This window comes from Dendrobates tinctorius, unplaced genomic scaffold (assembly GCF_039654945.1).
Source record: "Dendrobates tinctorius isolate UK_male_01 unplaced genomic scaffold, ASM3965494v1 ptg000092l, whole genome shotgun sequence".
Taxonomy (NCBI): domain Eukaryota; kingdom Metazoa; phylum Chordata; class Amphibia; order Anura; family Dendrobatidae; genus Dendrobates; species Dendrobates tinctorius.
The window spans coordinates 4,289,629-4,303,923 of NW_027361760.1; the positions used below are offsets into that span (position 1 = coordinate 4,289,629).

Sequence of the window (14,295 nt, forward strand, 5' to 3'; positions counted from 1 at the left end):
TTCAGTGGGTGCTGTCGTGGCGAGAATAAAACAAAGATTACAAAGTAAAGTGCAAAATATCTTTTATGCTGAAACATGATTGCCTTTACTTACAGGCCCAAAGCATGAGGCTGCACTACTAAAAGATTCTGATTATATACGTTATTGTCTCGGCTGTATATACACTGCATGCTCGTTTCTCAATAATCTTCCAGTGTAAACACTTGTTCGCCGGGTGAAACGATTTGGTTTGCGCAAAAGATCATCAGCGTGTGAACAGGACCTGTGCTGCCGAGAACAATGGCAGCCTGTGTGTTCAGAATGATCCATTAAGGTGGGATTAAATTACCCAATTTTGCAGTGTTAAATGACTGCCAATTGGTAAACATTTACAGAATGGTCGTTGTTTAATAGCCTATTTACTCAGGCAAACCAAGAGTTCTGAAATAGATCTTTCAGTGAGCATATACTGCCATTGTTCTCAGCAGCACAGGACGATGCGCTCCCAAGAAAATCAAAAGATCATTTCACATTTCAGCCGATGAACAAGCAGTTTACCTATTCATTGGGTGATCAGCAGCCTGTTTACACTGCAAGATTATGGTAAAGAAGCGTTCCGCCAAACACTCAATAGCTTGCAGTGTAAGTGCATCCAATTAATTAATCCACCTGGCAAATTGTACTGATCGGCAGATCACATAATATAAAAGCACGTTAAAGGCCCTGTCACACACAGCGAGATCGCTAGCGAGATCGCTGATTTTGTGACGTTACAGCGATCTCGCCAGCGATATCGCTATGTGTGACACACATCAGCGACTGGCCCCCTGCTGGGTATCGCTGATCATGCAGGATCGTCCTGGGCCATTTTTTGATCATTGGTCTCCCGCTGGCCAGCACGTAGCTGCGTGTGGCAGCGGGAGACGAATGATCAGCGACACTGCACGCTGGTATCTAAGGTAAACAGCGGGTTTCTAAGAGCCGCACGGCTCTTGGATACCCGCTGTTTACCCTGGAAACCAGCGTGCACGCTGGTATCTAAGGTAAACAGCGGGTATCCAAAAGCAGCGCGGCTCTTAGAAACCCGCTGTTTACCTTAGATACCAGCGTGCACGCTGGTTTCCAGGGTAAACAGCGGGTATCCAAGAGCCGTGCGGCTCTTAGAAACCCGCTGTTTACCTTAGATACCAGCTTGCTCGCTGGTCCTGATCGCTGGAGGGGCTGTCTATGACCCAGCGATCCCATTCATGTCGGATCGTTGGTGGGATCGCTGGGACATCGTTATGTGTAACGGGGCCTTTACTTGTATAATTTCCTCCAGCCAGATCATTTGTGGTTCTCTAGGTGACATGTTCACCGGGCCAGTAAACCCTGGATGAAGCTGACACCACAAGAGCTAATCAGCAGTAGCACACAATCTGATAGGTTTTCCTACCAGCCTGCCTTTACACTGTTTGCTCAGCACAAGACTGTAAAACCTGATAATGATGCAAGTACTTTTCCCAGGGTAAACGTTTAACCAAGCTCATCATTTATGGTATACACTTCCAAACAAGAAGTTTCCATGTAGCAATTAAACCACCAGATAGAGAGATGGTCATACTGAGAATGAGTGTTCCAGATTACAATAAAAGACGTAGAAGAGATTTTACCTTTATTTATTAAATGCTCTTAAAATAAAACGGAAATAAGAGCAGAAAACCCCACCCACAAAGAAAGCAAAGCCACACAATAATGCTGTCCACTAACCCACCCAAACTATACAGTAAATACAGTGTGAGACATGACTTATGGATATGGGACGGACCCCCACTCCATCTTAAAACCACCATAACTACAGTAAACCTAGGCACTAGAATAAATACACAACACATTATTTTGGTTGTCAAAATGGCCACAGCTTTATTTAAATCACAGGATTAAAAACAATCACAGTAGGAGTCAGGTGAAGTGCTAGTACATTGGGATTCACAAGTACTGTGATATCCCCAGCTGTCTGACATACAGAACCAGGACAGACAGCCATAAAGGGGGCGGCACGCACTGGCTTGCCATTCAAGCAGAGCCAGTAAACTTTCAGGGCACCAATGACCCTATTATCCTCACTCCTGTGCTTAACCACTGTGCCCGCCCCTGATTGACGTTACCATTACAACGTCCTTGAGGCTGGCCACCAAAGCCGAGTCTGTTCACCACCATGAGGTTTTACATCCTCTATTAGTTAAAATGAGTCCACCTTAACTTGTCTGCAACTTCCACCTGACTCCTAAACAGCAAAGCTGTGACGGGTTATAAATTCACATTTGACACCATTTTTTTTTTTTTTTAATAAATCACTTTAGTAAACTTATAAACTAGAAGTCCCTGCAAAAGCATTAAGGGGACTAACTTGGCAAACCTCCGACTCACAAAGAGTCATCCTACAGCACTCAAGAGAGGAAAAAACCCCTGTGGAGGAAACCTCTAGGGAACCATGGCTGAAGGATTGCCCTTCCCTTGGGCTTAGAAGGTTAATGCTGTTAACTCTTTATAGCCATGATAAAATTGAACCTGGAACAAAATATACAATGGTAAGTTCAAAAATACAATAAAGCATTCATCATACAAGCAATAATTAAAACGTTTTGGGACAATGATTATAAACAGGGCGGGTGGGCGGGAAATGCTTCCTCCTGTTCATCCTGTGCATGAAAGAGGGAGAGACACAGATTTCCTGCTCTATATAAGCCTATATAACCCTCCTCACAGTAACCCCCAGGCACAGACATACTGGGCTTCTTACTCTGAAAGCAACATCCCTCGTGCTTAAAAATCTACACCACTATACCAAAAAAGCTGCAGGAGTAAAGGTCCACCCATCCCCAATTCATGTCCTCCTCCGCCTATGGCTCCAGTGGTTTCTATAAGAGAAGATCCCAACAACCAAAGAAAGCTCCTTACCTTCCACCCACATCCAAAAAGAAAAACAAAAAGCAACCAAATAAAAAGAATTCTCGCACCAACCCTCTTAACCTAATTTCAGCCCTGCACTGTAGCCTGAAATAGCAAAAAGGTATAGGGTCTGGAGTTACTGTAGGACTTGCAAAGCACTCTACTGCCATCCCGCGGCACAAGCTTTTACTGCAAGCATTCAGCCATCCACTACTGGAGCCCATGGACCGTCCTTGGCATTTCAGTAGGGCAAGGTCTCAAAACTCTCCTCTATTTCTCTAGTACCACATGTGCCAGGAGAGTGAAAAATCATCAGTATCTATTTAATAGACGAGAACATAGGGACCGAGGCAAGTACAGGAGAACCAGGTGGCGTCAAGATTCTTCATTGCCGGAATCATCCTGGTCTTCATAGCAGCTGTCACCCTCATCTTCCATGTCATCATCCTCATAGTAGTCATCGTAGTGCTAGCAGGTCAGATCCCTCGTCTGAAGCTGTAACCTTAGTTTTCACACAATATTCAGCCAGTGTGGTGGGAACCTTTAGGCTGGAGTCACACTAACCTGCGCAAAATGCGGTCAGTATTTTACATGCGTAATACGGATGACAGACCCCTAAACAGTGCTCCGTATGTCATCCGTAATGAAGGTGTGGTCGCGTATTTTGCGCATGTCAGCATCCGTATGTAATCCGTATGGCATCCGTATGGAGAGATTTTCTCGCAGGCTTGCAAAATGGACATATAATGGAGCCCTATGACAGTTTTAATAAAGAAATGAAAGAATAGATATACACACATAGAATGCATATATATATATGTATTCTATGTGTGTATATCTATTCTTTCATTTCTTTATTAAAACTGTCAGTGTGAGTTTACTGTATAGCGCACTGAATTGCCGGCTTTGCTAAAAGACACCTGGTGCGTATTTCTCGCAAGTCACATGTGTGGTCCGTGTGTAATCTGTATTTTTTGCGCACCCATAGACTTGCATTGGCGTATTACGGGCGTAGTACGCTGACAATCGCAGCATGCTGCAAGTGGCACGGAGCGTAGGATACTGAGGAGAAATATACGGCTGGTGCGAGGGACCCCATAGAGAATCATTTGTCCGTGTCTAATGCGTGCTTTTTGCGCCTCTCACTCTCCCGTATTCCTCGCCAGTGTGACCCCGGCCTTACTCCGTCATTGTCTGCATCTGCCTTAGTGGTGAGAACTTGCTTCCTATGAAAACAAACAGAGGTAAGGCCATGATAATGGTTTCTGTAACCTGCCATATGGCATGTGACATCAGACTACATGGCAGACTGCTGTAGTACAGCAGAAGGTCCAGTTCGCATCCAGATTGTCAAGTGACTTGTAGGAAGTCTTTGCACACCATAACTAGATTTGGTCCTATTTTTCTTGGCAAGAAAGCAGTCAGGCTTTTCTAATCCTGCACTACCCTGCATGGTGGAGGTTTACAGTAACAGAGCTTTTGCTGGAGTAGTAATTAGCTGAACTTGTACCATGGGTATTATAGAGTAAATTAGGCTACTCCTAACACCACTGCAGGAAAAAAGCAAGCTTTAAGATATCTATGCAGTATTAACTCCATAATTATGGATTAGTAGTCAGTTATATTTATGTCAGAATGGAAGTTCTCCCCATGCTATGGCAGCAATCACTTCACCTCCAGCTTACCGGATAATGTCTGTGTACTCTTGATCCCGACCCTTGCTTTCCTTCCATTTCCGGTACATGACGGATGCATCCACGTTAGCCGGGGAAAAGGTGTTTGGCTCATTTAGGAGAGAGATGACACTGAGGAGGATCGTCCTATGCAGAATTAAAAACATTTGCCTTCTTTAACTCATACTTTGCACTGATGAGGGGCAATACCACAAAACACCGTGTCTGCACATTGAGATTCTAATTTGGCTTTTATCCTAAATCATATGGCAAGACTTTTTAAAGGGTCGACACTGGCTTCTAGGATTGCTACTTCCAAGAGTTGGCACTAGAGTTCTAGTCCTCTTCCTCTCTGAAGAGGCAATGTGCATATCTAATATCCCACAACAACTTATTACACAGCTGTCAGAGTCAGTGCCCAGGGCAAGTGCATACATTTCCCTGCTGCTACCATTGTAAGAGAAATGTTTTAGCACCTGCTGGTCATCTCAAAAAATGGAGACCACAGGTGTCCAGCAGGTCTATATACTCGGCTTGCTCCTTTATCCACCCCAAGGCCCACCCGCCTTCCCCATGAAACATCATCCAGTACCCTTTGTCCATAAAATGACTGTGATTTCATAACATACTTTTATGAATAACACTAGTGAATAAGACTGACGTATATTAGCTGGTCAGAGAAACTAAGGGGTAGATTTCTAAGCTAAATGTCCCAGGATATGCCATACATGTCTAATAAACCCAGCTACTACCTATGTCCAGATTCCCAGCTCAAACTGGTGCCCAGGCTGCAATGACAGGAGCAGTGGCCGCACATACGGGGCCCTCTCGGTTCTGCACCAACTCATTTGTCAGAGGGATGGCCTAGATTTGCAACATAATTTAGTGCAAACTCATCCGATTAATACGTGATAGTCTAAAATGCACAACATTTATCATCCAGCACAAGCCACTTTTATAAATTTGGCCCATTTTCTTTAGACTACAGCACGTTTGCACGGTTTAAATTAACAGTAGACAGGTTTAGAAATTCTGCCCCAATGTTTGCATGGACCAGCAAGGGTGTGATTTTAGAAGCAGTGCAAAGGAAAAGTGAAAGCATTTACTTTAGAACGGCTGAATAAGTGTCAGAAGCCCGGTAGACATTACGTCTAAACAGTTGGTGGACATCTTAGTCATGTATATCCAGAACAGTGCCTCGCACCGTAGTCAGTGAAGAAGTTGCTTCTTCACATGCAATGTGCAACTCTCTCTGACGTCTATGGGAGTTACCAAATAGTGAAGGAAGCACCCATATGGCCGCTCCCCCATTCCCAGCAGCGCGAGATGGGGTCATGACCATGAAATAGGATGTCCCAGAGATGTGGACTCATGGGATTTCCACTTGAAAGATTGGAATACTTCTTTAAAGGGAACCTGTCATGAGAAAAAAATGGTTTTAATGTGCAGCCATAATGCTAATCTGCAAGTAATATTGCGTTCCACACATATGTGGCAGCCGAACGGGACGAGTAGTTGCAGAGAAAAAAGTAAGTTACATTCTCAGTGCAGCCACTCGGCTCCAGTCAGCTGGGCGGTGCCAGGCGGTAGTGAGCAGTCAGCGTCCTACACAGCGCTGTAATCAATGCCCCGCTCCACGGCTGACATCCTGTACAGCACCTTCCCCACTGAGGTACAGGATGACACTGGAGGATCGTTGGCCGTGATTACAGCGTGCTCACAGTGGAGAGAGTGAGGACCATTCACATCCCCCCCGGCACCAGATCTTCATTTTCACCCTGAAGCCAAGCATCACTTTTGGCAACCACATACATATGATGGAACAGTACTTAGCTGCAAGTAAATACTATATTTCTCTCATGTCAGGTTCCCTTTAACTCCTTCCCCCCAGGCAATTTTCCATTTTCTCCTCCCCTTCTTCCCAGAGCCATACCCTTTTCACTTTTCCAGCCACATAGCTATGTGAAGGCTTGTTTAAATTGTACTTTTGAATTCTCATTTTTTGAGACAGGGGGCTGGGTGAGGGCTTATTTTTTGTGCCTTGTGCTGATGTTTTTTCTGATATGATTTTGGGGTAGAGAACATATTATGATTACCCTTTATTGCAATATTACGGTGACCAAAAAAAACGTAATTCTGGGATTTGATTTTTTGTCTCGCTATGCCATTTACCGTTAAGATTAATTTAGTTTATATTTTGATAGATACGACATTTCTGAATGCGGCAATACCAAATATGTGTATTTTGTTTTTTTTATTGTATTATTTTTAATGGAGCATTTTTAATAGAGAATTTGAACTTTTGTGTTTTTTTAAAGTTTTTTACTGAATTTAATAGTTCCCTGAGGAGATTTGAATCTGTGATAGTCTGATCTCCTGAGCTATGCATAGCAGAAATAACTATTTTGGCCAGCATTCATAAGAGGATCGTAATAGTAGACCCGCAGATGTCATGAGAACCCATCAGCGCCCGGTAATCACGGGTAGATCAATGACGCACTTTCTGTCTGTGCGTGTTAAAGGGAAGGTGCCATAGAAAAAAATTTGCAGCAACTGAAAAAATGTAAACAATTAATGTTTACATTTTCTTAAAAAATGTTATCATTTGTTTATAATGTAGTAAAATATGAAAAATAATTTTAAAAGGTTTGATATTTTCACTTTTAAACATTAGGGGGAGCAGCTACTGAAATTTGACAAAAGCCTAGTGTACAAGTAGCTCACATTACTGCCCTGCAGTAAATATGTTCTGAGTCTGCTGACATGGGTGTGATGTAAGTCCTTTCCTCCCCTCCTGGGTGTTTGCTAAGGGATAAGAAAAGATGACATTTAGGAACACAGTGAGCAGTCATTTTGTTGGTGACCGCAAAGTTATACTGACAAGTAGACAATAACTGAGGATGGCAGGCAGCAAGGATTCTGGGAGATATATGATGGAGGGAGCAGGGTGACAGCTGCACAGAGTATTTCAGGAATGCAGTGTGTTGGTCTATGGGGGGGTCACAGGTGGAGATATATGGGGAAGGAGTAGGGTGACTGCAGCACAGAGTATTTCAGGAGAGCAGTGTGCTGGTCTATGGGGGGGCACCCTGTTCGGTGCCAGGGATTGGACATAGAGCGCTGTCTTTTACACACATGGAGGGACCATCTGCTTGCCTGCTCCACATAAATCCAGGAAACATTTCTGCTGATTGATGGCCTGTTCTGATCCAGACTTTGCATGCAAAGACCCCATTCCCCTTCTCAGATCCTGTCTTCTTCATCATGTCCTGGCGACGTGTGAAAGCGACGGGACAGGCGCAATCCGGGTGACGCTGGGAAGCAGGCTGGGGGGAAATGTAGCCATGTATTAACAATAAAAATGCGACCCCTCTCTTCAGCTGCCTCACCAGCCCTTCCATAACTGGAGGTCATGCTGCCCCCTCTATTACCACAGACCTGTGTGCAGGTGCTCAGCTAGAACCACCCTAGAATGGGTCCCGTTTCTGAAGATAATACTGCCATAATGATCTCACATAACACCGCCATATAGATTACACATAATACCACCATATAGATCACACATAATACATAATACCATCACTTAGATCACACACAATGCTGTCATATAGTTCTCACATAATACCGCCATAGTGTTCTCACATAGTACCACCATATAGATCACACATGTCGCCATATACTTCTCACATAATGCCACCATATACATCACACATAATACCACCATAGTGTTCTCACATAATACCAACATATAGATCACACATAATACCGCCATATACTTCTCATATAATACCGCCATATAGATCTCACATAATACGGACATATAGTTCTCACATAATACCGCCATACAGATCACACATAATACTGCTATATAGTTCTCACATAATATCGCCATATAGCTCTCACATAATACTGCCATATAGATCTCACATAATACCGCCATATAGATCTCACATAATACTGCCATTCAGATCACACATGTCGCCATATAGTTCTCACATAATACCGCCATATAGATCTCAAATAATACTGTCATATAGATCACACACAATACCACCATGTAGATCACACATAAAACCACCATGTAATTCTCACATAATAATGCCATATAGATCACACATAATCCCACAATATAGTTCTCATATAATACAGTCATATAGTTTTACATTATTCCACCATACTGATCAAACATAATACCACCATACAGATCACATATAATATCGTCATATAGATCACACATAATGCCATAATTCAGATCACACATAATACGTATCAATACAAAAAATGGTGGGGGGAACAAGAGGCGCAATAGTGCCCTATCACTAGTGACACTTGAAGTATGAGCGGTATAATACAGTTCCACTCACCTATTCCAGTTGTGTAACCCACAACTGGCTTGAGAGCATATCACAGAATCAGCTGCTGCAGGACCTCCACCAACCACTCGCACGTGGAAAAACCTTCAGAAAGTTGTGGGAAGCAGGGTGTGTTGCAGTCCGCGCTGCTGAGATTAACAAATCACCTGGGATTCAAGATGTTGTAGCAGTGTACTCCTTTATTTCATATATATCCCTGAGGAAGGTGCCAGGAAGGGCGCCGAAACGCGTAGGAGGAAATAAAGGAGTACACTGCTACAACATCTTGCATCCCAGGTGATTTGTTAATCTCAGCAGCGCGGACTGCAACACACCCTGCTTCCCACAACTTCCACACATAATACGTGGCGGCATCAAGTGTTGTCTATATGGCAGTACTATGTACAAAATATATATGGTGGCATCATGTGTGATCTATATGGCATTATTATGTAGTAAATATATATGCCGGTATAATGTGTGGTTTTTATGGGAGTATTATGTGATAAATATATATGGCGGTATTATGTGTGATCCATATGGCAGTGTGCTGGTCTATGGGGGGGTCACAGAGAGAGGTATATGGTGGAGGGAGCAGGGTGACAGGAGCACAGAGTATTTCAGGAGAGCAGTGTGGCGGTCTATGCTCACACTCACGCTGACGTTCACAATCACAAGCTGACGCTCACATTCACAACTGTATACTTAGCCTTTACTGGTTATTAAAATGGGGGACCCCCCCAAAAAAAAAAACCGTGGGGCCCCCCTATAATTAATGACTAACAAAGGCTATGCAGACAGTTGCAGGCTGATATTAATAGCCTAAGAAGGGGCCATGGATATTTCCTCCCCCAGGCTAAAAACATCAGCCGCCCCAGAAATGGTGCATCTATTAGATGCACCTTTTCTGGCGCTTTACCCGGCTCTTCCCACATGTCCTGTAGCGGTGGCAAGTGGGGGTTCATATTTGTGCGGTTGATGTCACCTTTGTATTATCCGGTGACATCAAGCCCACGGCTTAGTAATGGAGAGGTGTCAATAAGTTATATGATAAAGACACAGCCAGAATAAAGTCCTTTATTAATCTTAATTAAACCATACTTACCGAACGCCTAATCCCCGACTCCCTCGTCTCCTGCAACAAAAATAATAAACCACAAATATTCCTCACCTGTCCAACGAGAAAATAATCCATAATGTCCCACGACGATCCTGATCACTTTGAAAGCAGTCAAATCAGTGATATGACTACTCTCAAAGACAGCTGGCGATACACTGACAGGAGGTGATCGCCGCCGTTAGTATAGTGGGTTTTTATTTTTATGTGAAAGTGTATGTAATGTAACTTTTTTCTTTTTTTTTTTTTAACTGTGAGCACAGGCGCTGGCATATGATACTACTCTCCCATCAGACATAGCCCGGTGGGAGAAGTAGTGTCATCGGTCCACGCACTGAGCTGTGTGTGCAATGGGGAAAGACATGCAGGGGGAGAGGAGTGCATAGGAGGGAGAGCGACCCATTGGGAGAGACATGCAGGGGGGAGAGGAGTGCATAGGAGGGAGTGACCCGTGGGGAGAGAGACATACAGGGGGGAGAGCGACCCGTGAGGAGACAGACATGCAGGGGGGAGAGGAGTGCGTAGGAGGGAGAGCGACCCATGGGGAGAGAGACATGCAAGGAGAGAGGAGTGCATAGGAGAGAGAGAGCAACCCATGGAGAGAGAGACATGCAGGGGGAGAGGAGTGCATAGGAGGGAGAGCGACCCATTGGGAGAGACATGCAGGGGGGAGAGGAGTGCATAGGAGGGAGTGACCCGTGGGGAGAGAGACATGCAGGGAGGAGAGCGACCTGTGGGGAGGGAGACATGCAGGGGGGAGAGGAGTGCGTAGGAGGGAGAGCGACCCATGGGGAGAGAGACATGCAAGGAGAGAGGAGTGCATAGGAGAGAGCACAACCCATGGGGACAGAGACATGCAGGGGGAGAGGAGTGCATAGGAGGGAGAGCGACCCATGGGGAGAGAGACATGCAGGGGGGAGAGGAGTGCACAGAAGAGGATTAGATGTAGGCTCAGCAGTCAGTATCACACAGGATAGGATTAGATACACAGCCCAGCATACAGTATCACACAGATAGGATTAGATACACAGCTCAGCAACACAGCTCAGCAGTCAGTATCACACAGGATAGGATTAGATACACGGCTCAGCACACAGTATCACACAGGATAGGATTAGATACATAACTCAGCAATCCATATCACACAGGATAGGATTAGATACACACCTCAGCATATGGTATCTCACAGGATAGGATTAGATATAAGGCTCAGCAGTCAGTATCACACATGGGAGGATTAGATACACAGCTCAGCAGACAGTAATACACATGATGGGATTAGATACACAGCCCAGCATACAGTATCACACAGGATAGGATTAAATACATGGCTCAGCAGACAGTATTACACAGGATAGGATTAGATACACAGCTCAGCAGATGGTATCACACAGGATAGGATTAGATACACAGCTCAGCAGTCTATATCACACAGGATAGGATTAGATACATGGCTCAGCAGACAGTATCACACAGAATAGGATTAGATACACAGCTCAGCAGACTGTATCACACAGGATAGGATTAGATACACAGCTCAGCAGTCAGTATCACACAGGAGAGGATTAGATAAACGGCTCAGTAGTCAGTATCACACAGGAGAGGATTAGATACACGGCTCAGCAGACAGTATCACATAGGATAGGTTTAGATACTGTAAGGTAGTGCTTGTTACTCAGGTTGGAGATACACTCTTGGCTGCAGAAAAACCAGGTCCGGCACAGGCTTTTCAACATAAACATAGTCCATACGGTTTATTGTACAGCATAAACCATAGCAGCATGCAACAGTCTGAAAGCAGACAACAAGGAATCTTCCCCTTAGCCCTGTGGTCACACAGGCTGTGCTTTATCCAGCCATCAGGCTATACAGTCTCTCAGTTACTCTCCCCGTGGCCGGGTTACCTTTTAGCTGCTTCACACTTCAGACGTTCATTCCCTCTCCTGGGAGCTGTCAGACACATGCAGCCATTATACACAGCCTCCACACGTGCTCTTTAGGAAGGCAGCCACATCTTCCAACAGTCGGCCTGCTGAGACCTTCCATACGGACCAGTCAGGTCCAGGCATTCTCTCTTGTGACCTACCCTGGTCACCTTATATGGTCCGTAGCCACGCCCACCAGTGGATCACATAGCTATGACCTCATCGCAGGTCCTATTTCACACAGACACACGCAGGCTTTATCCTGGGCGTTCAGACCCATGGCCCTGGGTGGGTTTGTAGGTGACTAGTCCCACCCATCTCACCAAGTCACCTGAAAGCCGCCCCATATAAAACAAAAAACCTCATTAGCAGTAGATCTGCTAATCACAACAAGATTGGGCTTCCATCACAGGGCACCCACCTGTTGTGAGTTCATTTTCCCCTTCACCTCTGATGTCTGATGAACTCCCTCTGCTGGTGAAGAGAGGTAGTGAAATTGATTGGGATGGGAAGAACCTGTTATCTGAACAGGCGGAGTGTGATTGGACATCTGGAATTTCTGAGTGGATATAAGGCAGCCAACGCCCTGCAGGGTTTGCTGGTGATGCTTTCTGCTCTGAGCTCTGGCATCCAGTTTTAGTTCCTGTCTACTAAAAGCTAAGTTTTGCCCTGCTATTATTCCATGAGATTTTGTCTGGTTTCCCTAGTGTTTGTATTCAGCCAGTCCTGGTTGGGACTGGCTAAATTCCATTTTTGTCTCTGATCAGTTGATCTCTTTGCTCTGTTTTCAGAATATACCTGAGTGCTGATATAGTGATTTTGAAGTCTAGCGACTTCAGGGCCTTTTTCCCTATCAGACGGTTGGGACATTTTTGGTAGGGTTTTTTGCGTATTGCAGCCAGCATCTTTTCTGTCCTGTCCTATCTAGTTAGTTGGGTCCCATCGTTTGCTCTGCCTATGTTTGTGTTTTCATCTGTTTTTCACCGACAATACATGTTGGGGGCTGTCTATTGCTTTGGGGTCTGCTCTGGGGCAGTTTAGATTTCCCCTTTCTTTCTTTGGGCTTATGTAGTTCTCCGGCTGTGACGAGGGGTCTAGGGCACCGTAGGAACCCCCCACGGCTACTGTTAGTTGTGGCGAATAGGATCAGGGGTCTGCAATCCGATGGCTGCCAACCTCTCCGGTTTTCTGGACTTAGCTTGTATTTTTGTTTTCTCCTCCGGTGACTCATTCATAACACCCACCCCTGTGATACATATCGGCCATTTATAACCCTGCTAGTCACCATTTTCCCTATTACCATGAAAGAACGCCTGCATGCATGTCCCATACAGCGCCCCCTAGCTGTCACAGGGGTCACTGCATCACATACCCCCCTCTGTTCAAACTTGTTGGGTTGAACACTTGTCACAAACCAGGGGCCTCGGGACCGGGCACCCATGTCACCTTGCCCTACCAGTCGAGAGGGCCCTCTCAGTTGTCTTTGAGCGTCAGCTCCCGAGACGTAGTCCATCACTGTCATTGTATCCCTCTCTGGGACCACCACATAATCGGACTCTGTCCTTTCCCGTTGCAGAGTCAATCTGTCAGGCCTTCCCCGCCCCCAGCGGTCCCTTATGTCGACCTTGAGCTTTGGCCCTTAAGTCACAGTCCAACTGTGACACCAAACCATTTTTAGTCTCCACTTTTCCATAGTAAGTCCCGTCACCCGACCTTCCTCTCACTGGCCGGCTCACTCGGTCGGCACGGTCTGAAGTCCTTCTTACAGTCGAGTCAATTAACTGACCTGAGTCTGACCCATTTAGTACCTCACAGGAGCTAAGGTCTCTCAGTCTCGTACTGACAGAAGAACTGCCACTTGCAGATTCTTGACATTCTTGTCTTGCTGACAGTCTTCGGCTACTTGCCATTTCATTATTTGCAGGATTCCTTCGGGTCCTTACACCTTGGGTTGGAGACAGCTGCCACCTGATGTTCTGCATTTGTTTATTAATCTGCATTTGGTCCAGTTTCAACTGCTCTATCTCCTGCAGAAAGGGATGTGGAACCGCAAAAATACGACCAAAAATCCAATATTAGCAAAGGTTATATCTCTTTATTAGGGAAAGGACAAACAAACGGGAGGCAAATGGGGGACATGTGCAACAGAGCAAACAAAGTGCAGCAGTGCTAGAGGACGCGCAAGACTAACCACGGCCAAAACAACTATATTTGGATATCAAGTATCACTAACATAATAATCTAGAGGCAAAGGATATCTTATTATAATCTCCAGAATAGTATTGCAAAAATACAATCAAAGTTGCATACTTAGTTAT

At 45.1% G+C, this 14,295-nt stretch overlaps 1 protein-coding gene across 1 annotated transcript in view; it reads right to left on the bottom strand.

The window, feature by feature from the left end:
* Positions 1 to 1,210: 1,210 nt before the first annotated feature.
* The window catches only part of CDC34 (cell division cycle 34, ubiquitin conjugating enzyme), a 102,580-nt gene continuing 89,495 nt past the window's right edge, over positions 1,211 to 14,295 (bottom strand). Inside the window, 4 exon segments of the mRNA XM_073586292.1 lie at positions 1,211 to 3,375; positions 3,377 to 3,458; positions 4,083 to 4,136; positions 4,596 to 4,730. Of these exon segments, the coding sequence (XP_073442393.1) occupies positions 3,286 to 3,375; positions 3,377 to 3,458; positions 4,083 to 4,136; positions 4,596 to 4,730 (361 nt within the window). The 3' untranslated portion in view covers positions 1,211 to 3,285.